The sequence below is a fragment of the Benincasa hispida genome, chromosome 12, assembly GCF_009727055.1.
Source record: "Benincasa hispida cultivar B227 chromosome 12, ASM972705v1, whole genome shotgun sequence".
Lineage (NCBI taxonomy): Eukaryota > Viridiplantae > Streptophyta > Magnoliopsida > Cucurbitales > Cucurbitaceae > Benincasa > Benincasa hispida.
The window spans coordinates 44,934,266-44,961,130 of NC_052360.1; the positions used below are offsets into that span (position 1 = coordinate 44,934,266).

General features: G+C 37.2%; 1 protein-coding gene across 1 annotated transcript in view; it reads right to left on the bottom strand.

The window, feature by feature from the left end:
• Positions 1–463: 463 nt before the first annotated feature.
• The window catches only part of LOC120068094 (SNARE-interacting protein KEULE-like), a 36,019-nt gene continuing 9,617 nt past the window's right edge, over positions 464–26,865 (bottom strand). Inside the window, exons 3-22 of the mRNA XM_039019789.1 lie at positions 24,870–24,928; positions 24,414–24,495; positions 23,109–23,187; positions 16,991–17,041; positions 16,782–16,878; positions 16,591–16,623; positions 16,013–16,138; positions 13,917–14,124; positions 13,713–13,777; positions 13,521–13,619; positions 13,376–13,452; positions 10,551–10,647; positions 9,472–9,597; positions 9,293–9,388; positions 9,011–9,130; positions 2,359–2,436; positions 1,540–1,730; positions 1,132–1,222; positions 946–1,035; positions 464–846 (exon numbers count right to left, since the gene is read on the bottom strand). Coding sequence (XP_038875717.1) covers positions 793–846; positions 946–1,035; positions 1,132–1,222; positions 1,540–1,730; positions 2,359–2,436; positions 9,011–9,130; positions 9,293–9,388; positions 9,472–9,597; positions 10,551–10,647; positions 13,376–13,452; positions 13,521–13,619; positions 13,713–13,777; positions 13,917–14,124; positions 16,013–16,138; positions 16,591–16,623; positions 16,782–16,878; positions 16,991–17,041; positions 23,109–23,187; positions 24,414–24,495; positions 24,870–24,928 — 1,919 coding nt within the window. The 3' untranslated portion in view covers positions 464–792. The remainder of the gene's footprint in view (positions 847–945; positions 1,036–1,131; positions 1,223–1,539; positions 1,731–2,358; positions 2,437–9,010; positions 9,131–9,292; positions 9,389–9,471; positions 9,598–10,550; positions 10,648–13,375; positions 13,453–13,520; positions 13,620–13,712; positions 13,778–13,916; positions 14,125–16,012; positions 16,139–16,590; positions 16,624–16,781; positions 16,879–16,990; positions 17,042–23,108; positions 23,188–24,413; positions 24,496–24,869; positions 24,929–26,865) is intronic.

A 26,865-nucleotide genomic window follows, 5' to 3' on the forward strand; every position in this document is an offset into this window, starting at 1 on the left:
TTCAAGAGACATGTGGGTGAAATCAAGAAATGAAATGAAAGTGAATTTAAGTCAACAGTAATTGACATGATCTTTCACCCTAGAAATTAGAATTTTGATCCCCCATCTGGACAGTTGCACTAAAAAAAAATAACAAAAAAGAAAAACAAAACTATTACCTATTAATGATAAGTTGCATCTGAATTCGGTATTGAAATAGTTTCATGTAAGACTATAATATTCTATGAGCTCTCTCAAGCTCCATAACTTATATTGAAATTGGTAATTTGTAAGCCACAATTGTCATTGAATCCTCCAAACTAAAATAATGAATTCACATCTATATGACTCGAAAGTTTCATATATGATAAACTACTTTGTCGTGGTTTTATTTAACCTTCCCTTTTGCTGATGAATCCATTCAGCTGGAGAGATTAATTTATGTGCCAAGCAAATGATACAACCACCCATTTGCAAAGTGTACTCGATTAAACGACACAATTCATTCTCTCTTTGCTCCCCAAAATTTACAACTGTAGCTCTTCTTTCCTTGCTTATGAATGGCAGGCAAGATACAGTTTCAATCACATCTTTCTATTAAGAAATGTTACAATATGCGGATGTAAAACATGTTACAGTATGCAATATGCACAACTTTTACCGATAGTTCATCACAACATCATGACAAACTAGCCATAAGACTAAGCTGAACGAGGCCAAAAAAAAAAAGAAAAGAAAATAAAAACAACCAACCAACCAACCGACTAGTAGTTACAAAGCGCTGAAGAGCAGAGTAGAGGCTGCTTCTAATCATCATATCTGAAGATCATCCAATGAGAGCTCTTGTGCACTCAACATCTTAAGCTTCTGTATCAGTTAAATACAATATTTATGAGAAATGATGGGTGTTACATAAATGGCGGAAAACAACTCCAAATTTGAATATAGAAGGTTAAAGCTAAATACCGTAATAAATTGTGGAGGATCATCAATACTTGTTGAACCTAAAACTATCTCTCTCCTCAACTTCGTTGTAAGCTTGTGACAAACTCTAAGCTGTAGGTTACAAAGATATAACTTATGTATACAGATAAGTTAACTAAAGAGAAGCATAAATGACAACCTATTCAAATTATATAAGAAAAAATTTACCTCGGACCTAGTTGCTCCACCTACAATAAATACAAAGATACGCTGGCCCATCTTCTTGAAATCACTAGATGCATGCCTCAGAATTGAATCACTGTCAAAAAAAGGAAATTGTTAAACCTACAACAATGGCATCGTAAAGGAAATATGCGAGGAGAAAATTCTACTCTATCAGATTGTTACAGGTTCAGATCTCAATATCTTACTGAGTCTCCAAGTAAAACCCTAAGCATCAATGATTAAATAACAAAAATTAGAAAGACATCAAATATATGTGTCAAATGAACCACACAAATTTGAATGCCATCTGAGAACAAGCACAATGTGAAAATCAAAAACAAAAACAAAAAAACAAAAACAAAAAAATAACAAAACAAAACAAAAAAAACTTCAAATAAAATAAATAACCACCTTGAGTATCCATCATCCGAATTACGAGGTCGGGCCCATGTTGGAGTCCGTCTTGATCTCAATGAATGAGCAGCTGGAGGTGGCTGAACTGCTGCTGTATGAGATGGTCCATGATAAGTTGGACTGGGGTCATTTATACATGGATAATCATCCTTGGACAATTCACCTTTGCTAAGTTTTTCAACTAGTTCCTGGAAAATAGTTTGGGTCAACAATGACATTGTGATTTTGAATAGATTTCAAGAAAGGTAAATACCTTAAAAACCATTAGCTTTGGAGAACATGGCATTCCCCAGCTTAAAATGGTAACACTAACTATGACCAAAAGGATACGTTAAGTGTCACCCTGATTAAATTGAATTCAAGATATTCGGTCCAATAAACAAGAAATGCAATGTTCTTTTAATTGTGAATCAACATCAATAAAACATGGCAGACTGAAAAGTCATAAAATATCCGGTTTATGATAAACACCACCTGCTCAATAGTTTAGAAAAAAATGATTGGATAGATGTCTGGGCCGTACATCATCAATGCAAGTGTTCAATTCACCACTACACCGATTGGATTCTAACAGAAGTACCACCCATCAATGGTTAATATCAATTGAAAAGGAAATAACATTTTTTAATTTGAATTTGAAATAAAGACCTATTAATCCCTACCATCCACATCAAGCTGATAGGTTAGAGCAAAAATAAAAATTTCAATACATACTGAATAATTATAAAACATGACCATCCAGTCATATCTAACCCAATAAAACCTATTAATAATTGCATACGTAGATTGAACAAATAAGTCTGAACATGGTTTCACCTCTATCATGGGATAAAACCGCGATAATTGCCACGTTTCTTCCTCACCATTTTGTTGTTTCCTAACTGCACGCTTCTTCTGATGACAAAAGTATTGTCAGACATTAATCAAATAAATTAAAGAAGCTAAGAGATAGACAGTTGAGTTGTCTTAGGTAAGTGCTCTCTCTCTCTCCTCTCCTCCTCTCTTTCCTCAGCCACTCCATTTCCTCTTTCCTTGTTCCCGACACCGATTGCTTGAGTTAGAGTTCCTTCAAACTACATATTCTTAAGTATCTAAAGTTATCTTTAAAGTTGCTGTGTTGCTAACAATTATTTTTGCATTTAGCAAGATGTTTTCTTATTAGAAGAATTGAGCAGCCATCAGAAGATTTCTCTCAGTTTCAATGCTCAAGTGGTTAGATGAAGTGATGAAATTGTTGATTTTTCCATCGCATTCTTTTCTTTTCCAAAAAGAGGGGGGGGTTGCACCTTGCCAAATTCAAATGAGAGAAAGGATGGTTTTTGAATTTGCTTCTTGGCCTTTCTCAGGAGGAAGAAAGAATCTTCATATTCCTTTAGGATTTGACAAGAAGGGTTTGGCTGTTTTCCAGTATGCTCAATGATATTGTAATATGGCCTGGGAGCTCTTGTTCCTTTTCCTTCGAGATATGTCACCCTCTTTCCAATATGGAAGCGATGGATGTGGTTTGCTCTTCTTTCGTTACTTGGAGAGTTACTTTTTTAGAAGAGGAAAAAATGATGTCAGATTCTGGAGCCTTAATCCTATGGACAGGTTTTCATGTGAGTCTTTCTTTCATTATTTGGTTGATCCTTCACCCTTAGGGGTGTCGGTCTTTACCAATGTTTTAAAGGGTGTCGGTCTTTACCAATGTTTTAAAAAGCTATTGAGGCTTACGCCTTTAGGCTCGCCTTGAGGCAAAATTCTAAGATTTAGCCTCAAGGCCTACGCTTTTCTTGAACCATAGGAGGCTTACACCTTTGTGAAAAAGCATCAGGCTTAAAATCTATGTGCCTCGTTTAATGATTAGAAAAATAATAGTGCTTTGCCTAGTCTCTTAAAAAATATTAAGGTTTAAGTTGTAACAATTTGAATTAGGACTACCTTTTACTATTGTGACTTTAAAACATTGAAGGAAAAAATTTATAGTATAAATCAATCCTATTAACGATAATAGTAGTAGTAGCGATGATAAAGATATCCTTATAGAATTTTTTATTAAGTGAAAATTGTGGGGGGTGAATTTTCTTTTTGCACTTTTATATGACAATCATGTTAAGCAGTTCTTGGTCATACCAGTTTAGTATTTTTAAAATATTTTTATCCATCATTTGAGGCTTACACCTCATACTGCCTCGAGGCTTACGCCTCGCCTCTTCAAGAAGAAAAGCCTCGAGACCGCCTTTTAGCATTTTAAAACATCGGTCTTTACCATTCTTTGGAGGCTTAAGATACCTAAGAAGGTTAAAGTTCTTTACTTGGCAGGTTCTTCATGATCGTGCTAACACGTTGGATAGGCTCGTGAGAAAAATGCCTTCGCTGGTTGAGCCTTTTTGTTGTATTATTTGTCAGAAGGCAAAGGAAGATCTGGATCATATTATCTGGCGCTGTGATTATGCGAGTTGTGTTTGGGGTTCTTCTTTCCAGACGTTTGGGTTGATGTATGCTCATCACATAGACGTTAGTGATATGATTGACGAGTTCCACAATCCACCTTTTGGGGAGAAAGGTCATTTTTTATGGTGTGTTGGGTATGAGCAATCTTATGGGTTTTGGGGTGAGTGAAATAGTCTGAGTGTTTAGAAGAGTGGATGAGGATCCTTCGGAAGTTTGGTCCCTTGTTCGTTTTCACGTTTCTCAGTAAGCTTCAATTTTAAAAAATTTTGTAACTATTCTATAGGGCATTATTTTGCATAGTTGGAGTCCCTTCTTATAAAGGAAGCTTCACTTTTTGTGGGCTTGTTTTTTCATATGCCCGAAGGTTCTTTCATTTTTTCTCAATGAAAGTTGTTTTAGAAGGAAAAAAAAATAAAATAAATAAATAAATAAAAAGAAGAAAAAGAGAGTGCCAAGTTCCAGATTCTCAATTCTCAAGAGATCATTATGGGGAAGCTTTGGAAGGTCTTTTACAGGATTTAGTAGAGAAGTCATTGGTTAAGCCAAACCAAGTAAGTTTCACTCCAATATCTCCTTCACAAATCCCTTCTAATCTCAATTCGATTGTGGAAGTTTGTGGAATTTGTTGGATTTCCTTTATTTCTTGTAATATAGGTTTATTTATTATGTGTATGTTCATCATTTATGTTCGTAAGATTTTTTTCCTTATCTGTAGATGGTCTTTCTTCTGTATAAAGAAGACTTTGTATTTGATTAAAAATATAGAAGAATATACTACACTATTTTCTTCTCAATTTCGACTGAATTCAAGTGGATCAAGTCTCTTCACAGATTCCACATTCAGTAAAGTAAATCTCCTTGTTTGTTGCACTTTACAATGAAGATTATTTCGTGGAATACTAGAGGACTTGGAGACTTTCCTAAGAAGGGTTGCTGTGAAAAAGTTTATTAAAAGTCAGAACTCTGACTTAATACTTCTGCAGGAGCCCAAAAGAGGAGATCTTGACATTGCCTTCATCGAATCAATATGAAGTTCTAGAGACACTAGATGGTCTTTTGTAGAATTTTTTAGTAAATCAGGTGGAATGATAAGTCTATGGAATGGGAGGAAGCTCACGGTTTTAGAAGTCTTTATCTATCAATGTTATGACTCAGTGCAAGAAGACCTTATGGATTCAATTCTTCTCAAAGTTCTTATGCTCTCTTTGATGCGACTCGATTAAAGGCTTCTTCTTGGTGTCCTCCATCCAAATACATTGAGGGGTTTTCAATTCATGACATCTACCGTAGCTGGATTGCTTTTATTGAGACTTATTAAGTTGCTCTTTCGTTTTTACTTCCTGGTTGTATGTTTTTCTCTGATATGTTGTTTTGGCTATGTGTTTGGAGCCTTTATGTCTCTAAGGTTTGATTTATCTTTTTGCTTCGAATTTCTTGTATTCTTGAGCATTAGTCTCTTTTCATTTACTTAATGAAAAGTCTCGGCTTCCCTTTCAGGAAAAAAAAATGTCCATGGACCTAATGACTATAAAGAAAGGAGATTTCTGTGGCCAGAATTGTTATCTTTGTCTCCTTATATTTCTGACCCTTGGTGCTTGGGAGGTGATTTCGACATAATAAGATGGGCACATAAACATTTCTCGGTAGGAAGAACAACCAAAGGAATGAGAAAAGTTAGTAATCTCGTAGCTACTGCTGATCCCCATATCAAATGGTAATTTCACTTCGTATCAAGGAGGCAATGTTTCTTCACTCTCTCATTGATAGATTGTTCATTACCAAAGATCGGGATGCACTATTGCTAATACTAGAGTTTCAACGCAATCTAGAACAATTTCAGATCATTTCCCATTATTATTAGAAGCTGGTGCAATTTTATGGGGACCATCTCCTTTCTGTTTTTGTAATAGCCGGTTGTTACAAAAGGAGTGTCTTGCTGGGGTTGAAGCTTCAATTGCTGGTTCTAGATTATAATGTTGGGCAGGTTTTTGTTATATGTTCTAAGCTCATAATAAAAGATGCCTTGAAGACTTGGTTTTCTGATTTTGAGAAAGAAAGGATGGAAAGAGAAAAAGGCTTAATTGCAGAACTTGAAAATTCTGAAGCAAAGGCAGAGGGGGATGTCATTTCCTCACTAGAAATCGATAAAAGGACTGCAGTTAAAGGAGAGCAACTGAGTTATATTTAATAGAAGAAAAGAATTAAATTCTGAAAAGTAAGCTAAATTGGCTTAAGTTGGGTGATGAAAGTAACTTCTTCCATCGTTTCTTGGCAGCATAAAAAGGGAAAAAACTTAATCACAGAGTTGGTTCCAAGCACTGGCACTTTCGTGTTTACTTTTCAGGAGATAGAGAAAGAAATTTTGGGGTTCCTTGCTTCATTATATCAGAAATGTTCGTGTACTTGTCCTCTTTGAATCTACACTGGGTCCAAGTTTCAGTTGACCAGAATCAAGCTCTCACAATATCCTTTTCATTGGAAGAAATTAAAAGGGTAGTGGGTTTCTTGACAAGAATAAAGCTCCCGGTCCATATGGTTTCATTGTTGAGTTCTTTTTGAAGATTGAGATATTTTTCGCACCAATTTTCAGAGGCTTTTTGAGGAGTTCTATGGGAATGAGAGATTAAATGTGTGTATCAAGGAGAACTTTATTTACTTGTTCAGAAAAAAGAATCTGCTATGTTTGTAAAGGATTATTGGCCAATTAGTCTCACAACTTCAGTGCATAATATTGTTGCAAAGGTCCTAGCAGAGAGATTAAAAAAGGTAATGTCAAGTATCATAACTCCCTCTCAAAGCGCCTTTATTGGTGGAAGGCAAATTCTAGATCCAGTCCTCATAGCAAATGAAAATGTGGAGGAGTATAGAGTTGAAAAGAAGAAAGGGTGAATCTTGAACCTTGATTTAGAAAAGGCCATTGATAGAGTTAATTGGGATTTCCTAGAAAATGTATTGATATTAAAAGGATTCGATGTAGACTAATGGGTGTGTGAGAAACCCAAAATTTCAGTCTTCATTCATGGAAAACCACAAGGAAGAATAAATGCTTCCAGGGATCCCTCTCTCCTTTCCTTTTCCTTCTGGTCAGTGAATTGTTAAGCACACTAGTTGGTCTTATTCATGAGAAAGGGGCCTATGAAGGTTTCATAGGGGGGAAGGATAAAGTACATGTTTCCATTCTCCAATATGCTGATGCTATGTTGTTGTTGTTTGTAAAGATGATGAAATGATGAATGCTCTTAGCAAAATTATTAAGTTATTTGAGTGGTGTTCAGACCAAAAAGTCAATCGGAAAAAAACTGCATTGTGTGGAGTGAAAATTGAAGATAGATTGCTGGCTGCAGCTTCTCGCTTGAATTGCAAGGCAGAATCTCGACTGTTTATGTATCTTGGGCTCCCTCTTGGAGGTTATCCAAGAAAGGTATCTTTTTGGCAGCCAATTATTGATAAAATTCAAAAGAAATTAGATAGATGGAAGTTTTTTGCTTTTCTTTTTGATAGAAACAACTTTCATTGAGAAAAATGAAAGAATACAAGAGCCACAAAAAAAAGCCCAAAAAGCCCCGTTAAAGAAAGGGTTTCCAACTAAGTAAGATACTACCTAAAGAAAGGAAGTATTTTAACTTGTCTCGTGTAGGAATATTAACTTTGAACAAGGCAGTGCTACTTAATCTTCCCATATATTATATGTCCTCTTTTGCTATGCCAATGAAGGTGATGGAGGAAATAGAGAAGATTAAGGAATTTCTTTTGGGAAGGGGTCAATTGTAGCAAAATCAACCTATGGTCAAGTGGGATTACGGTGGCCTCAGCTTTGGTGGCCTCTAGAGCAGAATTATGTCTGTTAGCAAAGTGGGGTTGGAGATTTATTTATGAAGAGGATGTTTATGGTGCAAGGTGGTGAAGAGTATCCATGGAGTGGCTCTCATAATTGGCACATATCGGGTATAGTTGGTAGAAGTCTTAGAGGCCCTTGGACTAGTGTCTCTCAAGCTTGGTTGCAAGTTGAAAATCTTGCCTCCTTTAACCTCGGCTTTGGCACTAGAATCTCTTTTTGGCATGACACTTGGCTGAATTCATCTTCATTGAGCTCTACGTTTCCATGTTTAACCCGAATTGCTTCAAATCCCAATGGCTCGGTCTTTGATCATTGGGACTTGAATACTTACTCTCATGATCAATAATTTTAGAAGATTTTCGAAGGAAGAAGAGTTGCTGGAATTTCAGAATTTATTGGCAGCTTTAGAAGGCCAAAGAGTGGTTGAAAGACAAGATTGAAGAAGCTGGAAGTTGGAAGCTTCAGGTCAGTTTTCTGTTAAATAGTTGTTCGAGCACTTGACTGCATCCCCTCCTATGGATAAAAAGCTACACAAAGCTCTGTGAAAACTCAAGCTGCCCAAGTAGAGTTAACATCATCATTTGGTTACGATTTTTGGGGCTCTTAATTGTTCAAAGTTTCTTCAAAGAAAGCTTCCAAGTCACTCACTTTTGCCCTCAATTTGCCCTTTCTGTTTGGAGGATAAGAAAACGCCAGCACCTATACTTTGTATTTAGTTTCTCTAAAACATTTTGGAGAAAGTTATAATCTTTGTTTGATCTCCAATGGGTTTGGTGCAACGACTTCAAGGCTAATGTGATTCAGATAGTAGTGGGGCCTTCCTTAAAATCTCATCCTCATTTGTTGTGGGTCAATGAAGTTAAAAGCCATCCTTCTAGAAATTTGGTTTGAAAGAAACCAACACATTTTTCACGACAAGTCACTCCTTGGTTAAGGAGTGATCAATATGAGATTGCTCGCATCAAAGCTTCTTCACGGTGCTCTCTTTCTAAATTATTTGGTGATTACTCATTTCAAGACATTAGTTTAAATTCAAGATGCTCTAGTATTGTTCTTGTTATGTTCTAGAAATTTTCATTTGTCGCTATGTTTTTATTTCTCCTATCTTGAACTTTAAGCATTAGATTCAATTCATTATTCCAATGAAAAATCTTGTTTCTGTTTTAAAAATAAAAAATAAAAGAGACACATTTTTACCTTATGAATATCAAACTTTAACGAAATTAACCCTAATGAGCTTTTCTTGCTATCAGGTGCAGCACCAAGTAATCTCATGTTGGTAACAGCATTCATATCCTCTGGTGGTAGTTTGGCTAACTGCCAAGCATTAAACATCATCAAGATGTGAAGTATGACGAACAAACAACAATAGTATCTTCATTAAGCAATCTTGTAAAATGATAAATAACTGAATTAATTAATAGCTGGTTGGTTGGAAGAGTTGTCATTTCCTTCTTGGGAGTAGGGCAAACTACTAACCTTCATTAAATTTTGACCTTTCTCGCCCTCAAACTTCTCAGGATAAATGGCTGCAAGAATCATCAATAGCCGCAACTTATTTTCACGACTTGCATCCTGCAAAGTTGTCTGATATAGGTTTCATATTTGTATCTCCAGTGACAAGTACTTAAGAACATTAATATAGTTTCAGTAATCACCTCATTGGTCGTCAAAAATTTTATTACATCTTTTGTTCCTGCATCTCCAAAAACAAGATCCTGCTCAATTTGTCCTAATTCTCTAAGCCCCTGTTCCTTGATCAACTTGTTTAGTTTTACTGCAATCTGAATTAAGAAACTCAAAGTCAGTACCTAAAAATTCTTCAGAAGTTATTTCCAACTCTTCTCTCAATAATGAAATTGTTGATTCTATCCCCAGAATAGAAAAGGAAAAAGAAAAGAAGAGGGGGGAACTCTTCTGGATATTCAACATATTGCTTGACCAGAAGGAATGAAGATTTAGATTCCTTCTGCTCGTAAAACATTTTTCAGTTTTTAAGCACATGTGCGGGAGTGATGGCTGAAGTAGAGATTTTAGAAGAAATTTAGGTGCCAGAAAAGTTACCACTGAGATAACTAGCTTGTGGCAGCCAAGCGTTTATAAAAGAAGAAAAGATTTAGGTACAAATGATTTTGTAAAATTCATTTTCATACCTTCATATTGATGTTTGGTTTCAAATTTTTAAAAGTTATTCTGAATTATTATGGTTGGTTTCATATGTGATTTTAGAATTACAAAATTACTAACAATGGAAATTTTTATTTACAAAAAATGGTTAATAGAGCAGGACAAATTTTAACTTTTTTTCAATTTTTTCTTTTAAAAGAACAAAAAGAACAAAAAATGTGGGACTAATTTTGTGGGTGATTCTTGGTCGATCACCCCACTAAAAGTGCATGTCAACTAATTTTTGAAAAATCAACTCTAAATGATATTTTAGATTTTTCTAAAATCAATTTCAACATTTGCCAAACATCAATTTTTGAAAGAAAAATTATTTTGACAATGGCAAGAGTAGATTTTGGCCATGTGAAAATCACTCCCAAACTTACTCTAAGGCTTGATGCAGCAAGGAAATCAACCACAATACAAAACAAAACCTATTAAAATTTTAAAACATCATCTTCTCACCTCCATCTATAAGCTAAAATTGTTTGCTCTAGGAAGGGGAAAAGTAACATACAACATTTAGGTCAAAAGTAACATACAAAACATGTTTGTTCTACAAGAAACTAACCTCCACATGCAAGGAGAGCTTTTCAATTTGTTCACTATATTGTGGCAATGCTTGAACCATCTTTTGTAGATCCCGTGTGGAGAGTTCACTACTATTTCTATAGTAAGGCAGTAAGTATTTAGGTCAGAAAAGTGACATCATAGTAAAGTAGGCTTGTTTCAGTACCGCATATACAACAAACTACATGAAACTTTAGCTCATATAGGTACCTGATGCTTGGTCAATAGTATAAAAGAAACCAGAGTCCAGAGTTCGACAAAGAAATAGACTTTTTGTTTGATGAGAAATGAAATTGTTAAAAAGCAAAGCACAACTGTTTTTTATAAAAATAATAAATATATAAATAAGAAATAAGGAAAAAGAGAGAAAGAAGAAGAAGAAGAAAAGAGGCAAATATGGCAATATTCCCGTAACCCATGTGTTAGGCCCCCAATACTGATCACATATTCTCGCAAGGGCAAGAAAGGGAATACAGTGAAAGTTAGAGAATGTTTTTGCACGTGAGTGTGGTCAATATATAGGGTAGTGTTGCGTAGTATTAAAGTTTTACATGCTTTTGTCTGTAAGAAGTTAAGTAGATGGAAGAGAGAATAAGCCCTCTCGGACAGCTGGGAGTTTGCAGTGTCTGAGGGCTTATTATTTTCGTAATATCACAGTAAGGGAATATCTTACATATTGGTATTAGAGCAATCATCCTGGGGAGAATCAAAAAAATGACCCAAAAAGGCATCGAAGAACGTTTTGAAACAACCAATCAAGAGCTTCTGAGATCGAGAACAACATGGAGAAGTTACCTGGAATGAAAGAGGGGTTAGCGTCGTTGACAAAGGCCATTTATGCGTTGGCCATGGAAATGGCATTGATGAGGGGTAAGACAGCATCGTCTGAGGTCGTGGATGTGTCAACAGCGAGAACAAAGGAAAGAGAAAAGTGTGAGGAAACGAAAGCACGGAGGGAGGATTCCTCGAATAAAGCTGAAGAAGGTGTAGCAGGTCATAGTAAGTTCCAAAAGATTGAGATGCCTGTCATTGGAGATGATGATTCAAATCCGTGGTTGCTTCGTGCAGAGAAGTATTTTCAAATCTGCAAACTAACTGATCACGAAAAACTTACCATTTCTGTAATAAACTTTGAAGGACTAGCGTTGAATTGGTATCGAGGAAAGGAAAAGTGAGAGCCCTTTCATGACTGGAAGGATTTGAAGACCCAACTCTTGAATTGATACCAATTATCAAGAAAAAGAATGCTAGTCAGACAATTTTTGAGAATCAAGCAAGAAACCACCGTGGAAGAGTATTGGAACCGATTTGAAACCTTGATGGCTCCAGTATCCCATCTGTCGGATGAGGTGTTTTTGGAAATCTTTGTTGACGGGCTTGACCCAATTATCAGAGTTGAAGTGAACTATTGGGAGACAATTGGGCTGGAGGCAGTCATGAAGAAAGCCCAACATATCAAAGATAAAGAACTTGTAAAAGAAGATAGTAAACGACTCAATAAAGGAGGTGGGAAGGCCCAATTAGCTAACCCTAGGCCAGATGTAATTATAGGGAAAGATTGCTAAACCCTATTCTATAGGCAACGAGGTAAATAGAACAGTGCTTAGCAGAGACTTAGGAGGATGGAATCCTCCACGTATATTCCATCCCTTCCTTTGAACTGTCTCATACCACGGTCAACAATGCCACTAGACCTTTCATGGGACCAATGAGAAACATTAAAATCGCCCACCAACATCTTTGAAGTAGAGGAAGGATAAAATCAAAAAGTTCTTGCCGAAAACTAGGCCTCTCCCTATATCTTGATTGGCCATAATTGGCCATAAACCCCTGAAATCCAAAACTTAAAGCCAGCAACAAGAGTGAGGACTGAGGGTGGTAAAGGTGTACTGACCCTTGGACATCAGAGATGGATAGAGCATGGTCATTACACATCAGGAGGATACCCTCCGAACCATTAGCATCCAAGGTAGTCCAGCTAATGTTCATTGAACTCCAAAGGAATTTAATAAGTAGACGGTGGATGACAGGGAACTTTGCTTCCTGAACGATAACATAGTAAGGGTTATGTCTTGATGAGGGCCATTTTTTTTTTTTTTTTTGCCAATCTCCAATACCCCAAACATTCCATGAGATAATAATTATAGAGGGATTACCACCCAAGAATAGTCCAGAAGAAAATTCGTCATAATTAATGCTGGTGAAGAGACCTGCGAGTTCTCGAGCTAGTTTGCTTTGCTTCTATGTTGTTTTGGTCTTCTTGGTGGTGGCAGGAATGGACATAATATACATACAGTGTTACAAGGCCAAGGGACAAGTATTCTCATAGCTAATGTCGGAGATGAGGAAGTTTTTCTAATCATTAACTTGATGAAGAAGTCTCTTTCACAACAACAAAACAGGAAAAATTGCATCCAGAAATGCTAAAAAATTATGTAAATATAATATGAAAATCTAATTGAAAATATTTTAAGCATCCAATCATCGGTAACATGATGGATGGAAAGATAATAGTTATATTTAAACAATGACGAAAGCATATTGTTTAAGCAAAACATCCCACATCACCAAGAGAAACACAACTTCGCAAATACTTTGCATGCCCTTGCCACAACCAAAACAACGTTGACCCAGTAACCAGTAATAGAAGAGAGCCATCTGAAACCTTAGGTAGAGATATGAATAAGGTTTCCTAACAAAATACAATTATGGTATTTAGGTTTATCATCCATTAGAGTGACACCTAAATATTTGATTCCCAAGTTCATATTCATACCAACACCACCAAGCATGACCCCAAAAGCAAGCAAACACAACAGCGCTAACCTTGAACCTTGATGGATCTGCGCAGCCTTATTCTTAGATACGAAGTTGGTCATCTTCTCGTGCAATCTTTCACTCGCCTGAAAAGGCCATTTATGAGGCAAACAGAGGATAATGTAAAAAGAAATGCAATAACAACAAGGCATACATCTGCAATGTGCGCATGGCGAAGCTCAAGCCAAACTGGATCATGGTCCTCCAAAAGAACCTCTTTCTTCTCCGGTGAACCACCAACTTTGCTTGGAACCTAAACAATAAAATATCTTAATGCACAAAGAGCCTAAAAAGAGAAAGTGAAAGGCCAGAAACAAATAAAGACCTTACAGAATGCTAGACTTACCTCGTGAACATATTTATTCCCCTCCATACCAAGCAAATCACGGCACATTGCATCCTTTTTCCTTTCTTTATTCGGTTCTTCAAACTCGAAAAGAAAAAATAAACTTCACCTAAGTTTTAAATTCTCATTCCCCCCCCCCCCAAAAAAAATAAAAAGAAAAAAAGGCTAAATAATAAGTGTTTTATAACTTATAATTAGCCAAACTATGTATGTTATATACCTGATCTATAGATCGATCAAGAATCAACAGCTCACACGTTTCTGACTGAGGAAAATTGGGGATCGATTTCTTATATTTTGCAATACAGTCATAGATACCAGCAGCAAGTTTTGTAGGAATGAGGTCACGGAAAGTTGTAATTGTAGTTGCATCTAAGGACTTGGCAGCTCGGTACCGAACGAAAGGAAATTCCTGGAGAAGGAAAAAGTTGGAGAAGATATGAACAGTATAATGTAATTGCAACATAAAATAAATTCACGACCTCAGAAGGTACATCAAGCTTAAGCCTTGAGGAGTCTCGATGAAAAGCAGTAGATTTTGCCTCAAGGTTTATGCCTCATGCCCCTATCTATTATTGTTAAGAAACGTAAGTTATCAAAAAAAGAAAGAAAAAGAAAAAAGAAACCCTATCATCTCAGTTTTCGTCTTCAAAAATTAATTGCCCTCTTACCATACCCCTTCCAATAGATAGCCATGACTCATCCAATCTAATTTGTTTCATCTTCATTCCAAAAAAGTGCCAAAACAATCTGGAGTCCAAAATGTCTTACATCAAGAGGAAGGAACACGCTAATTGCAATCACACTTGCTTAGCCGTGAATACAAAATGGCATTTCCATAGTTTGAGGTTTAAAACTTGATACAATTGAGGCACAGCCTTGGGATAAATTGAATTTACGAAAACCCATGTAGGTTAAAAGAGAGTATAATAGATGACAAGTTTCCGACGCATTCAACCCTGCAAGGAAACCCTCACCACAACAACTACTAGGTCCATTACAAAGCATTAGAAAACAACACTCGTCTCCATTATTTTTCTTAAGGACAGAAGGTGCTTGGACAAGCTGATATGTTTCTCAGGTGCTTGGACTAGCTGATATTTTTCTCGAGGACAGAAGGTACTTGGACTAGCTGATATGCACCAACATTAATCTCATGAATAACCATCTAACATTATGATATTAAGATATTCAACAAGCAAAGTAAGAGACTACCATGGTCTAAAACTGTCAAGTAGTTCTTCCGTCTCAACACAGGCTGCTCTTATACATTGGGTAAAAGCCCTTTGGTGCCTAATGATGGTGCTCTGATATAGTTTAATGTAGATCGATGGTGGAATAATACAACTTATACAGGTTCGGGTGACACTAAGGGTGCTTTAATAAAAGATTTGTGAGATATGGAAGTCCTTTGCTGGAATTTGAGGTGTGGGTGAAATAGGGAAACTGGATGAGGAAAGGAGGGAGTGGGTGATCCTTAGGTAGCAGTTTGGATGTCATTAATGCTTCCCTTGACAAAGATTCTATACATTGGAGCCTCCCCCATCAGGAATTTTCCCTGTCGACTCTCTTTCTCATTTGATTTTTCCCTAGAAGGGATCTTGATTTCAAAGGACTTCGTTGGGCGATTTGGAAGTCTAAGCTTCTGGAAGCGTAAAGTTACCTGTGGTCAGTTTTTTTTCTTAAAGGCTTCAAGGCTTGCTAATAACATCACAAGGAAGAGTCGTTACTCGTGTCTCTAACCCACTTATTCTGTCCTCAGTAGAAGAAAAGAACTGGCCCTCCATATTTTCATGAGTGTCAATTCATTAAATGATGGCTTTGGTGTAAGCTATTTGTCCTCTATAGTTTCAGCTTTATATGGGCCAATCAGTTGAAGTGTTTCATCTACAAACTTATGAGTGAGCCTGAGAGTGAGGGTTAAAGAAAAGGGAGGTCCTTTGTACGTAAATGGCATCTTTACTATTTTGCAAAACTATGGTAGAGAAAATAGACTATCCTGGAGAAGTTTAGGACCTTCTCGTTTCTGTAACTTCTTCCTGGACTTCTCTCTGTAAACATTTTTGGAATCATTCAAGTAGTCTCGTGATAATAACCAACAGGGTTTCTTTTTCTTCTTCTTCTTCTTTTTTTTTTTTTTTTTGATTCCCCGTGACCCCTTATTAGCCTTTGTAAATTTCATTTATCAACTATATCTGTTTTTCATCCCTCCCCCAAAACCAGCACTAAAATCATGACCACTACTAATGCAAACAATGACATAATTAAGGACGGCTGTTTCCTTTAAGCACAAACAATACCCTTAATGATGCAAAAACTGTGCTAACACGGATAGCCATCTCGTTCAAGCACGCTACACCTTTTTGAGAACTCTCATCATCACAAAAAAGTTCCTCCAAAGCTTTCTCGTTGTTGGTGGTAAAACCCTGAAGAATATTGTCTAGTATATGAGTTGATTATTTTATGGAACATAAATTTAAGATAATGTTGACGCATGAATGAATTTAATCATGAAATGCAACTCAGGGTATAAATGTCCACACTTTGCCCTCGATGAAGAAACATTATTCAAACTCAAAATATTACCTTCTCAACTAAGAACAAATTTATTATTTGAGTACAGACTTATACAGAATAGATATTTCAGTACGCTACGGACAAATATTGGAAAATGAAGTAATCTCTGTAAATTTCCGTAAAGGACTAGTGAGTAGCAGTCAAAACATTGTTTTTTTAGTCAACAAAAAAATATCATGCCACTTTGCAAATACCTTAACGGTAAGCCAACACAATTTATAAAGAATAAAGATATGAGAGCTACAATAAATAAGTTATTTATCATACTCCCGCACTAAGCAACAAGTAGGCTAAGAGGTACCTGGCTGTCTATAGCAAAGTACTCCAAATTCATCTACATATAGACACAAAAGAGAAGTGAAAAAGTAAATATTCATTTCCATCTAGCAATCAAAGGGAAAAAAAATAAGTAACCAGCTGAATTATAATCAAAAGAGACTGCAATGAAAAAAATAAAGCAGAAACTTTAGCCTTGGCCAGGAGATCAATAACCTCTTTTAGGGCAGATATGCGAGGTAAAACAGTTGAATCCCTCTTGATTTGACTAACTAATTCTTTTGATATAGGTGAACTGAAGAAAACAAATGCCCTTCAAGGATACAAAAAAAATAGATTCAACAACTATTACAAAATTTTGTTTTTTTTCTAAAAAAAAATAAAGATACTCAACTAGAAGCATTAAATAATTGAGAAGTACATACTTCCGGTATAAAGGAGCTCTCCCAGCCATGTCTGAAAGGAACATGATAACACTGCAAGTTCAAATGTGAGAGATCATGAAGAATTCAACTCCAATTTAGGCGCTCAATCTACAATAATAAATAATCCTAAATTTACTCCAGTCCTGTATTTATACAAAAGTTCCCTTTTTATTTTTATTTTTTTTTTTATAAGAAACATAAGAAATTATCATAACAAAAAGCAAGGGAGGAAGGGTCCCTCTGACGAGGTTAGAAAATCTCCTCTGCCTGAGGGGGCTCTATTTCATGTATCTATAAATATGAAATAGACAAAAGTGATTCCGTTACATTATATTTATATAAATGAAATAGAAGCTTTTTCTTTTCTACTTCAATTTATGCAATATAAGAGAAATAAGCACAAATTAAGACAAAAACAGAATGAGGCAAACATTCAAGTCATAAACGTCAAAGAGAGAAGTGAACTCAAAGTGCAGAAGACCAAATAAAAAGTCTAAATCTCTGCAAAGTAAAAGGTAAAGCCAAAGTATGTGTTGAAATATGATGTATTTGCCCTAAGGGCATTTTTGTCTTTTTACATTGTGTCTCCTGCTCTAGGGTTTTTAGTCTTGGGTCTTTGTTGTGTAGTGTGTGACAAAATTAATAAAAACTTCTCAATCGTGATTTTTTCTCCCTGGTCTAGGGTTTTCCACGTAAAATCTTATCTTCTTTCTTCTTCCCTTTTTTCAATATGGTATCAGAGCAAGGTGATAAAATCCTCGTCGGGATAGAAGAAATTCAATCATCAACCCTAGCAGGTGATGGGAATACGACTGAAGCTTCAACCAATGCTGCGATTCAAGCCGCTGTCGACCGATACCTCCGATCTATTCTCGGCCAGCAGTAGATCAGAACCCTAGCAGCACAGCAGCAGCCATCTATGTCAAACACAACCGCCCAGCTGGGAACGCTTCCAACCGCGCCGATCGGGTCAGATGCAGCATTCTAGCCACACCGATCGGGTCTCCAACCACCTTCCAGCCGCTCGGATCCAACGTTGCTCAACCGTTCGTGCATCATCCTTCAGCTGATGGGGTCCCAGCCGCACCAGCTCTGAGTCTTCCAGTGGGTAACTAGCCAAAAGCACCGCTCTCCTCTTTTCCAGCCACGCCGCAGTCGGGTTCTTCGTTCCAGCCGTAACCTTATTCGGTCGGCTCTGCCCTTCCCACGGCTGAGGCTTCTTTTTCTGGTTCAAGTGGGTAGAAGCGAGTCTTCAGCAAGTGGGTAGAATCGACACCATATTTTCTCCTCAGCATGGATCAATTGGTTATGGCAGCTCCGTTGGAATCCAACAACAGTTAGCGAGTCTTCAGCAACAGATTGCAACACTAGGGGCAGTATTTGGGACCACAACAAATCTTCAGATACATTCCCATCCTGACTTGACGTCTGGCCTCCCGTTGTATTCGGAAAATCCGGTAACTTACCCTAGTTTACCTCCTGTGAATCTTTTATCTGGTTCTGTGGGGAATTCTGTAGGGATAACCATAGGAGAGAAACTAAACAGCCAGAATTATTTCTCCTAGTCTCAATCCGTTAAAATGGTCCTCAAAAGGCGACATAAGTTCGGGTATCTGACTGGTGAGATACCGAGACCAAACCTAGAGGACCCTCAGGAGCGTGTCTGGAAGGGAGAGGACTCTCTCCTCCATTCAATACTGATTAACAGCATGGAACCTCACATCGGAAAGCCCTTGCTTTACTCAGCTGCTGCTCAGGATATTTAGGAGGCTGTCCAGAAACTGTATTCGAAAAGGAAAAACGCTTCACGTCTATATACTTTACGGAAACAGGTCCATGAATACAAACAAGGGACCATGGACGTGACGTCCTACTTCAATAAATTATCTCTACTGTGGCAGGAGATGGACTTATGTTGTGAAATTGTCTGGAATTGCTCATGCGGCAGGGACCAGTATTCGAAGATTGAGGAAACTGATCGTGTTTATGACTTTCTAGCTGGCTTGAACTTAAAATTTGACACTGTTCGGAATCGAATACTAAAACAAAGGCCAATACTGTCTCTTATGGAGGTTTGTCTTGAGGTCCGATTAGAGGAGGATAGGACACGTGCTATGAACGGTTCCATGGTTACTACTGTGGACTCACTGCTTTTGGGGTCAAGTCCTCTGGTTCTATTAATGACAAGCAGAATGGGAAATCTCCTCCGATATGTAAGCACTGCAAAAAGTCGTGGCACACGAAGGATCAATGGTGGAAGCTCCATGGTCGACCTCCAAATGGCAAATGTCACCATCTGAATGACAAGTCGAAGTCTGGCCGAGCTCTCGTGAGTGAATTTGTTGATGTTGCGTCGCAGTCTCAGGTGACCAATCCAGTTGACTCAGGTATTGTTGGGATCGGCACTATTGTTCAATCAAGTACTCCTCAATCCTTTAGTTTCTTTATGGAGGGAAATGAATCTTGGATACTTGACTCAGGAACAATCGATCACTTAACTGGATCATCTGGTCAATTCCTCTCCTACTCTCTGAGTGTTGGAAATGAGAGAATTCAAATTGTATATGTCCTTTGCTCCTATTGTAGGGAAAGTTCATTTGTCTCCATTTCAGGGATTGGTTTTACAGAATGTGTTGCACGTACCAAAGATTTCTTACAATTTGTTGTCTATAAGTAAAATAACCAGAGATTTATACTGCGGAGTTATTTTCTCACCAGATGCTATTTCTTTTCAGGACCTGAGCTCGGGGACGACGATTGGCACTACCCGATATGATAGGGGCCTCTATTTCCTTTCCAATGATGCTTCCTTTAGGAGTTTATCTAGGACTAGTTTGTTATCGTCATTTACTGTTTCTGAAAAAGATTAGTTGTTATGGCACTTTCAACTTGGACATCCAAGCTTTCAATGTATGAAGTACTTGTTTCCCCATTTATTTCATAATGTGGATGTTTCTTCTTTGTTTTGTGATGTCTGTATACGTGCAAAACAGCCTAGGGTTTCCTTTGCTTCTCAGCCTTATAAACCTTCCCAACCTTTCCATTTGATACATAGTGATATTTGGGGTCCATCCAATGTCAGACTGTGTCTGGCAAGTGTTGGTTTGTCACTTTTATTGATGATCACACCCGTCATGGGTGTTTCTTCTCACTGATAAATAGAAGTGACGTTTGTTTTTCAACAATTTCACACTACCGTCGAAACCTAGTTTAATGCTAAAATCGTCATTCTTTGAAGTGACAATGGATGGGAGTTTGTTAATCATACCCTTCGTGAGTTTTTTTACTAAAAAAGGCATCGTCCATCAAAACTTGTGTGATATACTCCTCAACAAAATGGGGTGACTGAACGGAAGAATCGCCATCTTGTTGAGGTTGCTCGATCTCTCATGATTTCTACATCATTACCCTCGTATCTGGAGAGGGATGTTGTACTCACTACAGCTCACCTCATCAATCGAATGCCCTCCCACGTTCTTAAATTCCAAACATCCCTCGAGTGTTTTAAAGAGTCTTATCCACGCGTCTTTTTCCAGATGTTCCCCTCCGGGTGTTTGGGTGTACAGCCTTTATTCATAACCATGGTCCTCACCAAAGTAAGTTCGCTCCTCGTGCCCAAAAGTGTGTTTGTTAGCTATCCTCTTCATCAACGGAGTTATAAGTCTTTTCATCCGTCCTCCAAAAAGTACTTTGTCACTATGGACGTCACGTTCCTCAAGGATAAATCTTTTTTTCCTATTAGTCCTCTTCAGGGAGAGACCATTAGTGAAGAGGCTAACACATCCACATCCACATATGCTTTTCCTATAGACCTTCTCCCTGAGCCCATCCCAGATACAAACGACCCTGTCCTTCCTACGAAACAGGTGTCGTGGATAACATACTATAGGAAGAATCTTAGAAAGGAAATAATTCTCCCTGTTGCTCCACCAAAAGTTGTCCAAGAGTCTGAACCGACACCAGCTCAAGGTACCTCTTTTTCTGATGATAAAAGTGAGTGTGTTGAGGGTGATGTGGTTAATGAGATGAATTCAGATGGAGTCAAGATCGTGGATGGTAATGAGTTACCATGAGGTACTCAGGAGACTGAATGCTTGCAATAAAAGGATGAGCGTGGGCCTCTTCACCAATCTTGTACTGATGAGCAGTTAGAAAAACCTGGTGATTATGATGTTACTCTTGATTTGCCAATTGCCCTAAGAAAAGGAACTAGATCGTGTACCAAGCATTCTATGCGAGTTTCTTGTCTTCCAGTAACTTATCTTCGGGGTTTAAGGCCTTCACTACCAACCTGGATACTGTGATGATACCGACCAGTGTGCATAAGGCCATGGAAATTCCTGAATGGAGAGTTGCAGTCATGGAAGAAATGAGAGCACTTGAAACAAATAAAACTTGGGATCTGGTTGCACTTCCTAAAGGTCATAAAACCGTCGGGTTCAAGTGGATGTTCACCATTAAATACAAGTCTAATGCGACTCTTGATAGGTACAAGGTCAAACTAGTTGCAAAAGGGTTTACTCAGACATATGGGGTAGATTACTCGAAAAACTTCTATTCAGTGGCGAAGCTTAACACGTTTTGAGTTCTTCTTTCAGTTGTTAACAAAGACTGGCCCTTACATCAACTAGATGTAAAGAATGCTTTCCTCAAAGGTGAGTGAGTAGAGGCGGCCTATATGAACCCTCCTCCAAATTTTGAAGCACATTTTGATAATCAGTCTATAAACCGAAGAAATCCTTATATGGCTTAAAGTAGTCTCCAAGAGCGTGGTTCGATAGATTCACTACTTTTGTTAAGTCCTTGTTCAAGGGCATTCTGATGATACCTTGTTTACTAAGAGATCGACATCAGGGAAGGTTGTTGTTTTGATTGTCTATGTTGTTGATATCGTTTTGTCAAGAGGCGATACAGTTGAGACTGTTAAATTAAAACAAAGGATGGCAAGTGAATTTGAGATTAAAGACCTTGGCAGTCTAAGATATTTTCTTGGGATGGAGGTAGCTAGATCAAAGGAAGGGATATTCATCTCTCGACAGAAGTATACTCTGGACTTGTTGAAAGAAACTAGCATGACTGGGTGTAAACCTGCTGATATGCCTGTGGAAGTTAATAGCAAGCTGGGAGATTATGTTGAAGATGTTCCTTTAAATAAAGAGAGATAGCAACATCTCGTGGGGAAATTGATTTACCTGTCTCATACCAAACCCAATATATCATATGTTGTCAGTGTGGTTAGTCAGTTTATGCAGGCTCCTTATGAGAAACACATGGAAGCTGTTACTCGGATTCTGAGATATTTGAAGTCTACTCCTGGAAAAAGCTAAATGTTCAGGAAACATGACAAAAGGTACATTGAGGCCTACACTGACTCAGATTGGGCAGGTTGTGTCACAAATAGAAAATTTACTTCAGGGTACTGTACCTTTGTGTGGGGAAATCTGGTTACCAAGCGAAGTAAGAAACAAGGCATTGTTGCTAGAAGTAGCACTGAAGAAGAATACAGAGCTATGAGTCTGGGAATATGTGAAAAAATATGGTTAAAAAAGATTCTAACTGATCCTCACAGTCATGGTCCCATGATAATAAGACGGCTATCAGTATTGTCAACAATCCCGTGCAACACGATAGACCCAAACGTATGGAGATTGACAAGCAATTTATCAAAGAAAAACTGGACAGTGGCAGTTATTCCCTATATTCCTTCAAGCCAACAGATTGTTGATGTTCTCACCAAAGGGTTACCAAGACAGAGCTTTGACACTTGTGTTAGCAAGTTGGGTCTTATTGATATCTACGCCCCAACTTGAGGGGGAGTGTTGAAATATGATGTATTTGCCCTAAGGGCATTTTTGTCTTTTTACATTGTGTCTACTGCTCTAGGGTTTCTAGGTTTGGGTCTATTTATATCGAGTCTGTGTGTTGTGTAGTGTGTGAAAAAATTAATAAAAACTTCTCAATTGTGATTTTTTCTCCCTAATCTAGGGTTTTCCACGTAAAATCTTGTCTTCTTTCTTCTTCCCTTTTTCAATAGTATGGTCTTAAAGTTTACATCAAATGGAACTATTACATGGAACTATATAACTGTAGAAATCATATAAGAGAATACATATATTACTTCTCTCGAGAAGGCTGAACGAAGTAGATAGCATCCATGGATGGTAGTGGCTGCCTTCGTCGGTATATGTCTTCGACCACTGCAGCACCAGAACAATCTAGATACTTTCAAATTCAAAATGGAGAGTAGATCTGGGTTCCAAAAGCATTACTTTAGTAATTTACCACAATCCTAATTGTTAAGAAAAAGTTTTAAATTCTTCTTCCTTTCGGTTTCAGATGAAGATCACATAAATAAAATTTGAGTTTATGGATGGATCAACTAAATAATAGAAATCTTACCACAAATATATGTACTGCCTATTAACAAATAATAATTACTTAGGGATTCGATACATGACTTCAAATAAAGAACACATAAATATGGCTTTTATTTATGGATGGACCAACAAAATAATAGAAAGCATCACCAAAAACATACCTACTGCCTAATAATTATTAATTTACTACAGGATTCAAATCATTATGATTCAACGTCAAACACTGTATTATAATGAGAAAGGACTTGTATTCTTGCTGTGTTTTGGGGTTATGTCTTGGGAGAAATAGTAGGATTTTTAGGAGTTTAGAGACGTCCATGAACAAGGGGCTGAGATCTTGCTAGCTTTAACACCTCCTTGTAGGCGTTCATGATGTAGTAGGATTAGAGTAAATTAGAGAATTATGGGCAAATCCTTAATTTATTAGGATTAGGATTAGTTTCTTTGATTTATTAGGATTAGGCTTAGTTTTATTAATTTATTAGGATTAGGATTAATTTCTTTGGGATTAGTTTCTTTGATTAATTAGGATTAGGATTAGTTTGTTTTCCAATTCTCCATAAATAGAGAGATTATCTTCTTGTGTTGACAAATTTTGATTCATTTGGATAAAATTCTCTCTTGATATTATCAGTTCGTCATTTCAGTTTTTTATAATTATCAAGAGTTCTTATCCTTTTGGATTGGAGGCTGATTCTCACTCAGTTTTGAGATTCATTTTTGTGGCGCTGTTTTTTTTGTACACCCCGTAAATTTTTTAATTCCCTATGAAAGGTCAATTTCCCATTGTTATAAAGTCAGGCAATGAAATGGAAAACAAATGATATATACAGTGGAGATTGGTGCATGAGGTATTAACGTGTTATTTTCACTTCCAGAGTTATAAACCACCTCTGTGTGGAGTTTTTTTTTTTTTTTCTTTTGCAGTAAATGCAACTAATATCATGAAACTGCAATATATTGTCTACACAACATGAGTGAATCACAGACGACACTCTAGACTCATTGGTATAAAATTTCTTAGAGAATTTGTCTGTGTTTCTTACATGAAACACCTTCATCTGTGATATCAGCCATCTTGCATGCGTATGACATAATCTTGACGGTAAGTTTGTCCATGATGAGAACCTGCAAACAACAAATCCAAGCAACAAGAAATTTAAAAGGGAATTTGATGTCAAAGCGAAAGCAAACTAATGATTATTGCTTGTTCATAAAGAAAACTAAACAGGAATAACTCCCAGATTTTTTTCACCAGAGGAAGAGGATGAAAAACACACATAGAGAACTTCCATAAACTCCAAATTGGAAATTCCAATTTTTTTTTCCAAGTACCCCATCAAGACAAGTTCCATGTAACAAAAAGTAAACTGCTACATTAGGTTTTGCAAATTCCAAAGCCACGTAAAAGTCATATGTTTAGTGAATGAAGATGAGTAACAAATACGCTCAAAAGCAATTTGGTTAGATGAAGACGGTTATGATTTATGAATATGGCATACCTTCCAAGTTGATTTGGAATCCCCTGTTTTAGCTGAGCGAAGCATCTCATGCAACAATCCTGAAGGTGAATGTAAAATGGATATAAGTATATCGGTCAATTAGGTGTCATGATGCAATGCACTGGCCATGTGGAAAGAGTAAAAATCTAGTTGATCTTTTGTAATATGCAAGATTAAAAAAAATGAAAAGTTGTTGGGAGGTAAGTATTTTTCATAGAAACAACAGCTTTCCTTAAAGAAAAAGAATGGAAAAATACAAAGGCATAAAAAAATAAAAATAATAAAAATAATAAAATAAAAAATAAAAACCCACGGAAGAAAAGGATTTTTTTTTTAAAACGGAAACAAATCTCTTCGTTGAAATAATAAAATAAGACTAATGCTCAAAATACTATATAGGAGACAAAACAGAAAGAACTGACAAGATACAAAATCAAGGACAATGTAAACACTTAGCAAAAGAATACAAGCTAACTAGTAGAAGGAGAAGAAATAAACACACTCCCTTTTAAACTAATGTCTTGAATTGAAAAGTCTACAAAAAGTTTAGAAAGAGTGCACCAAGTGGAAGCTTTGACTCGAGCAATCTCAAAACTATCTAAACCAATGAAGTGACCTATCTTGGAAAATGTGTTGATTCCTTTCAAACCAAATTTCTGGAAGAATGGCTTTGATTGCATTAACCCACAGGTGACGTGAGTGTGCTTTTAAGGGTGGACCAACTAAGAGCCGAATTATGTTTTCCTTAAAGTCATTACATAAAACCCAATGAAGGTTAAACAATGTGAATAGCTATCTATAATTTAAATTTTCCTTAAACTTTGCTCTCTCCTCTCTCCTCTCTCCTCTCTCCCCTTCCCTCCCTCCAGCAATCCATTCCGACCTAACTCTGCGCCCTCTCCCCATCTCCGACCAAGCTTTGCCTATTCCCACCAACCTCAGCCCTCCCCTGTGACTCTCGTCTCATCTACCTCTCATGGCCCCCCATCGACCCTCCCCTCTAAGCCTAACTTAGTCGTCAAAGTTATTAGTTGTAGAATCAAGGACAGCCATTTATGTGCCTTCCTCCAAGCTGGTTCAGTAATCATAGAAGATGTGGAAGCTAAAAAGCAAATCTCCTTGTCAAAATCGCAGCTGCTTTGGTTGGTGGAAAACATCTCAACCCTTTCGGAACTTCCAACATCCAGCTTCTTTGCCAAAAGCGGTCAAGATGCTTCTGGTGTAACCAAGATTTCTAAGATCAGAGTCTATTCAAATTGGTTTTTCAGATGTGTAGTGTGGCCTGCAGTTGGAGGACAATTCTTCATTCATGTTCCATCAGGAACTCTTAATTCAGGTTGGCATTCCTTCCTTACCTTGCTAAATGATGCTTTGTCTCTCTTTGAAGCTGAACCGGTGACAAAAAACCCCCTCTTAGTCCCAAATTCATATGCAGACATAGTAAGGGGAAGAAATTCTATGGTTAAGTCTGTTTTTTCAGAAAAACAGTGTCCCCTGACCACTCAGAGCACCAAAAAACTGAGCAAAACTAATTTTTGGGTTCAAAAACACCAAGATGTCTTCAAAGAAGATTTCAGTAAATTGTGGGTAGTCAGTCGTTTTTGTGAATTCATTGAATGGATGGAAGTTTCAGAGGTACTAAGGCAGTGGTCCAATTCTAAAATTTTCATCAATCCTCTTTCAACGGAATCAACCTTATTAAAGCTGGAAAAGGGGAATTTGGAAGAATTGATTGAGCATCCGGGTGTGGCAAAAAATAGGATATCTTCACCTAAAGCTTGAAAGGTGGAACACCAACTTACACAGCCGGCCAAGGGTAGTTAAAGGATATGGAGGTTGGATTTCAATTAAAAATCTACCATTAGAATTTTGGTGCAAACAAATATTCGAAGCAATTGGTGCATATTTTGGTGGATTAGAAGCCATTGCCATAGAAACTTTAAACCTTCTAAATGTGGCAAAAGCTAGAATTCAAGTTAAGAAAAATTTATGTGGG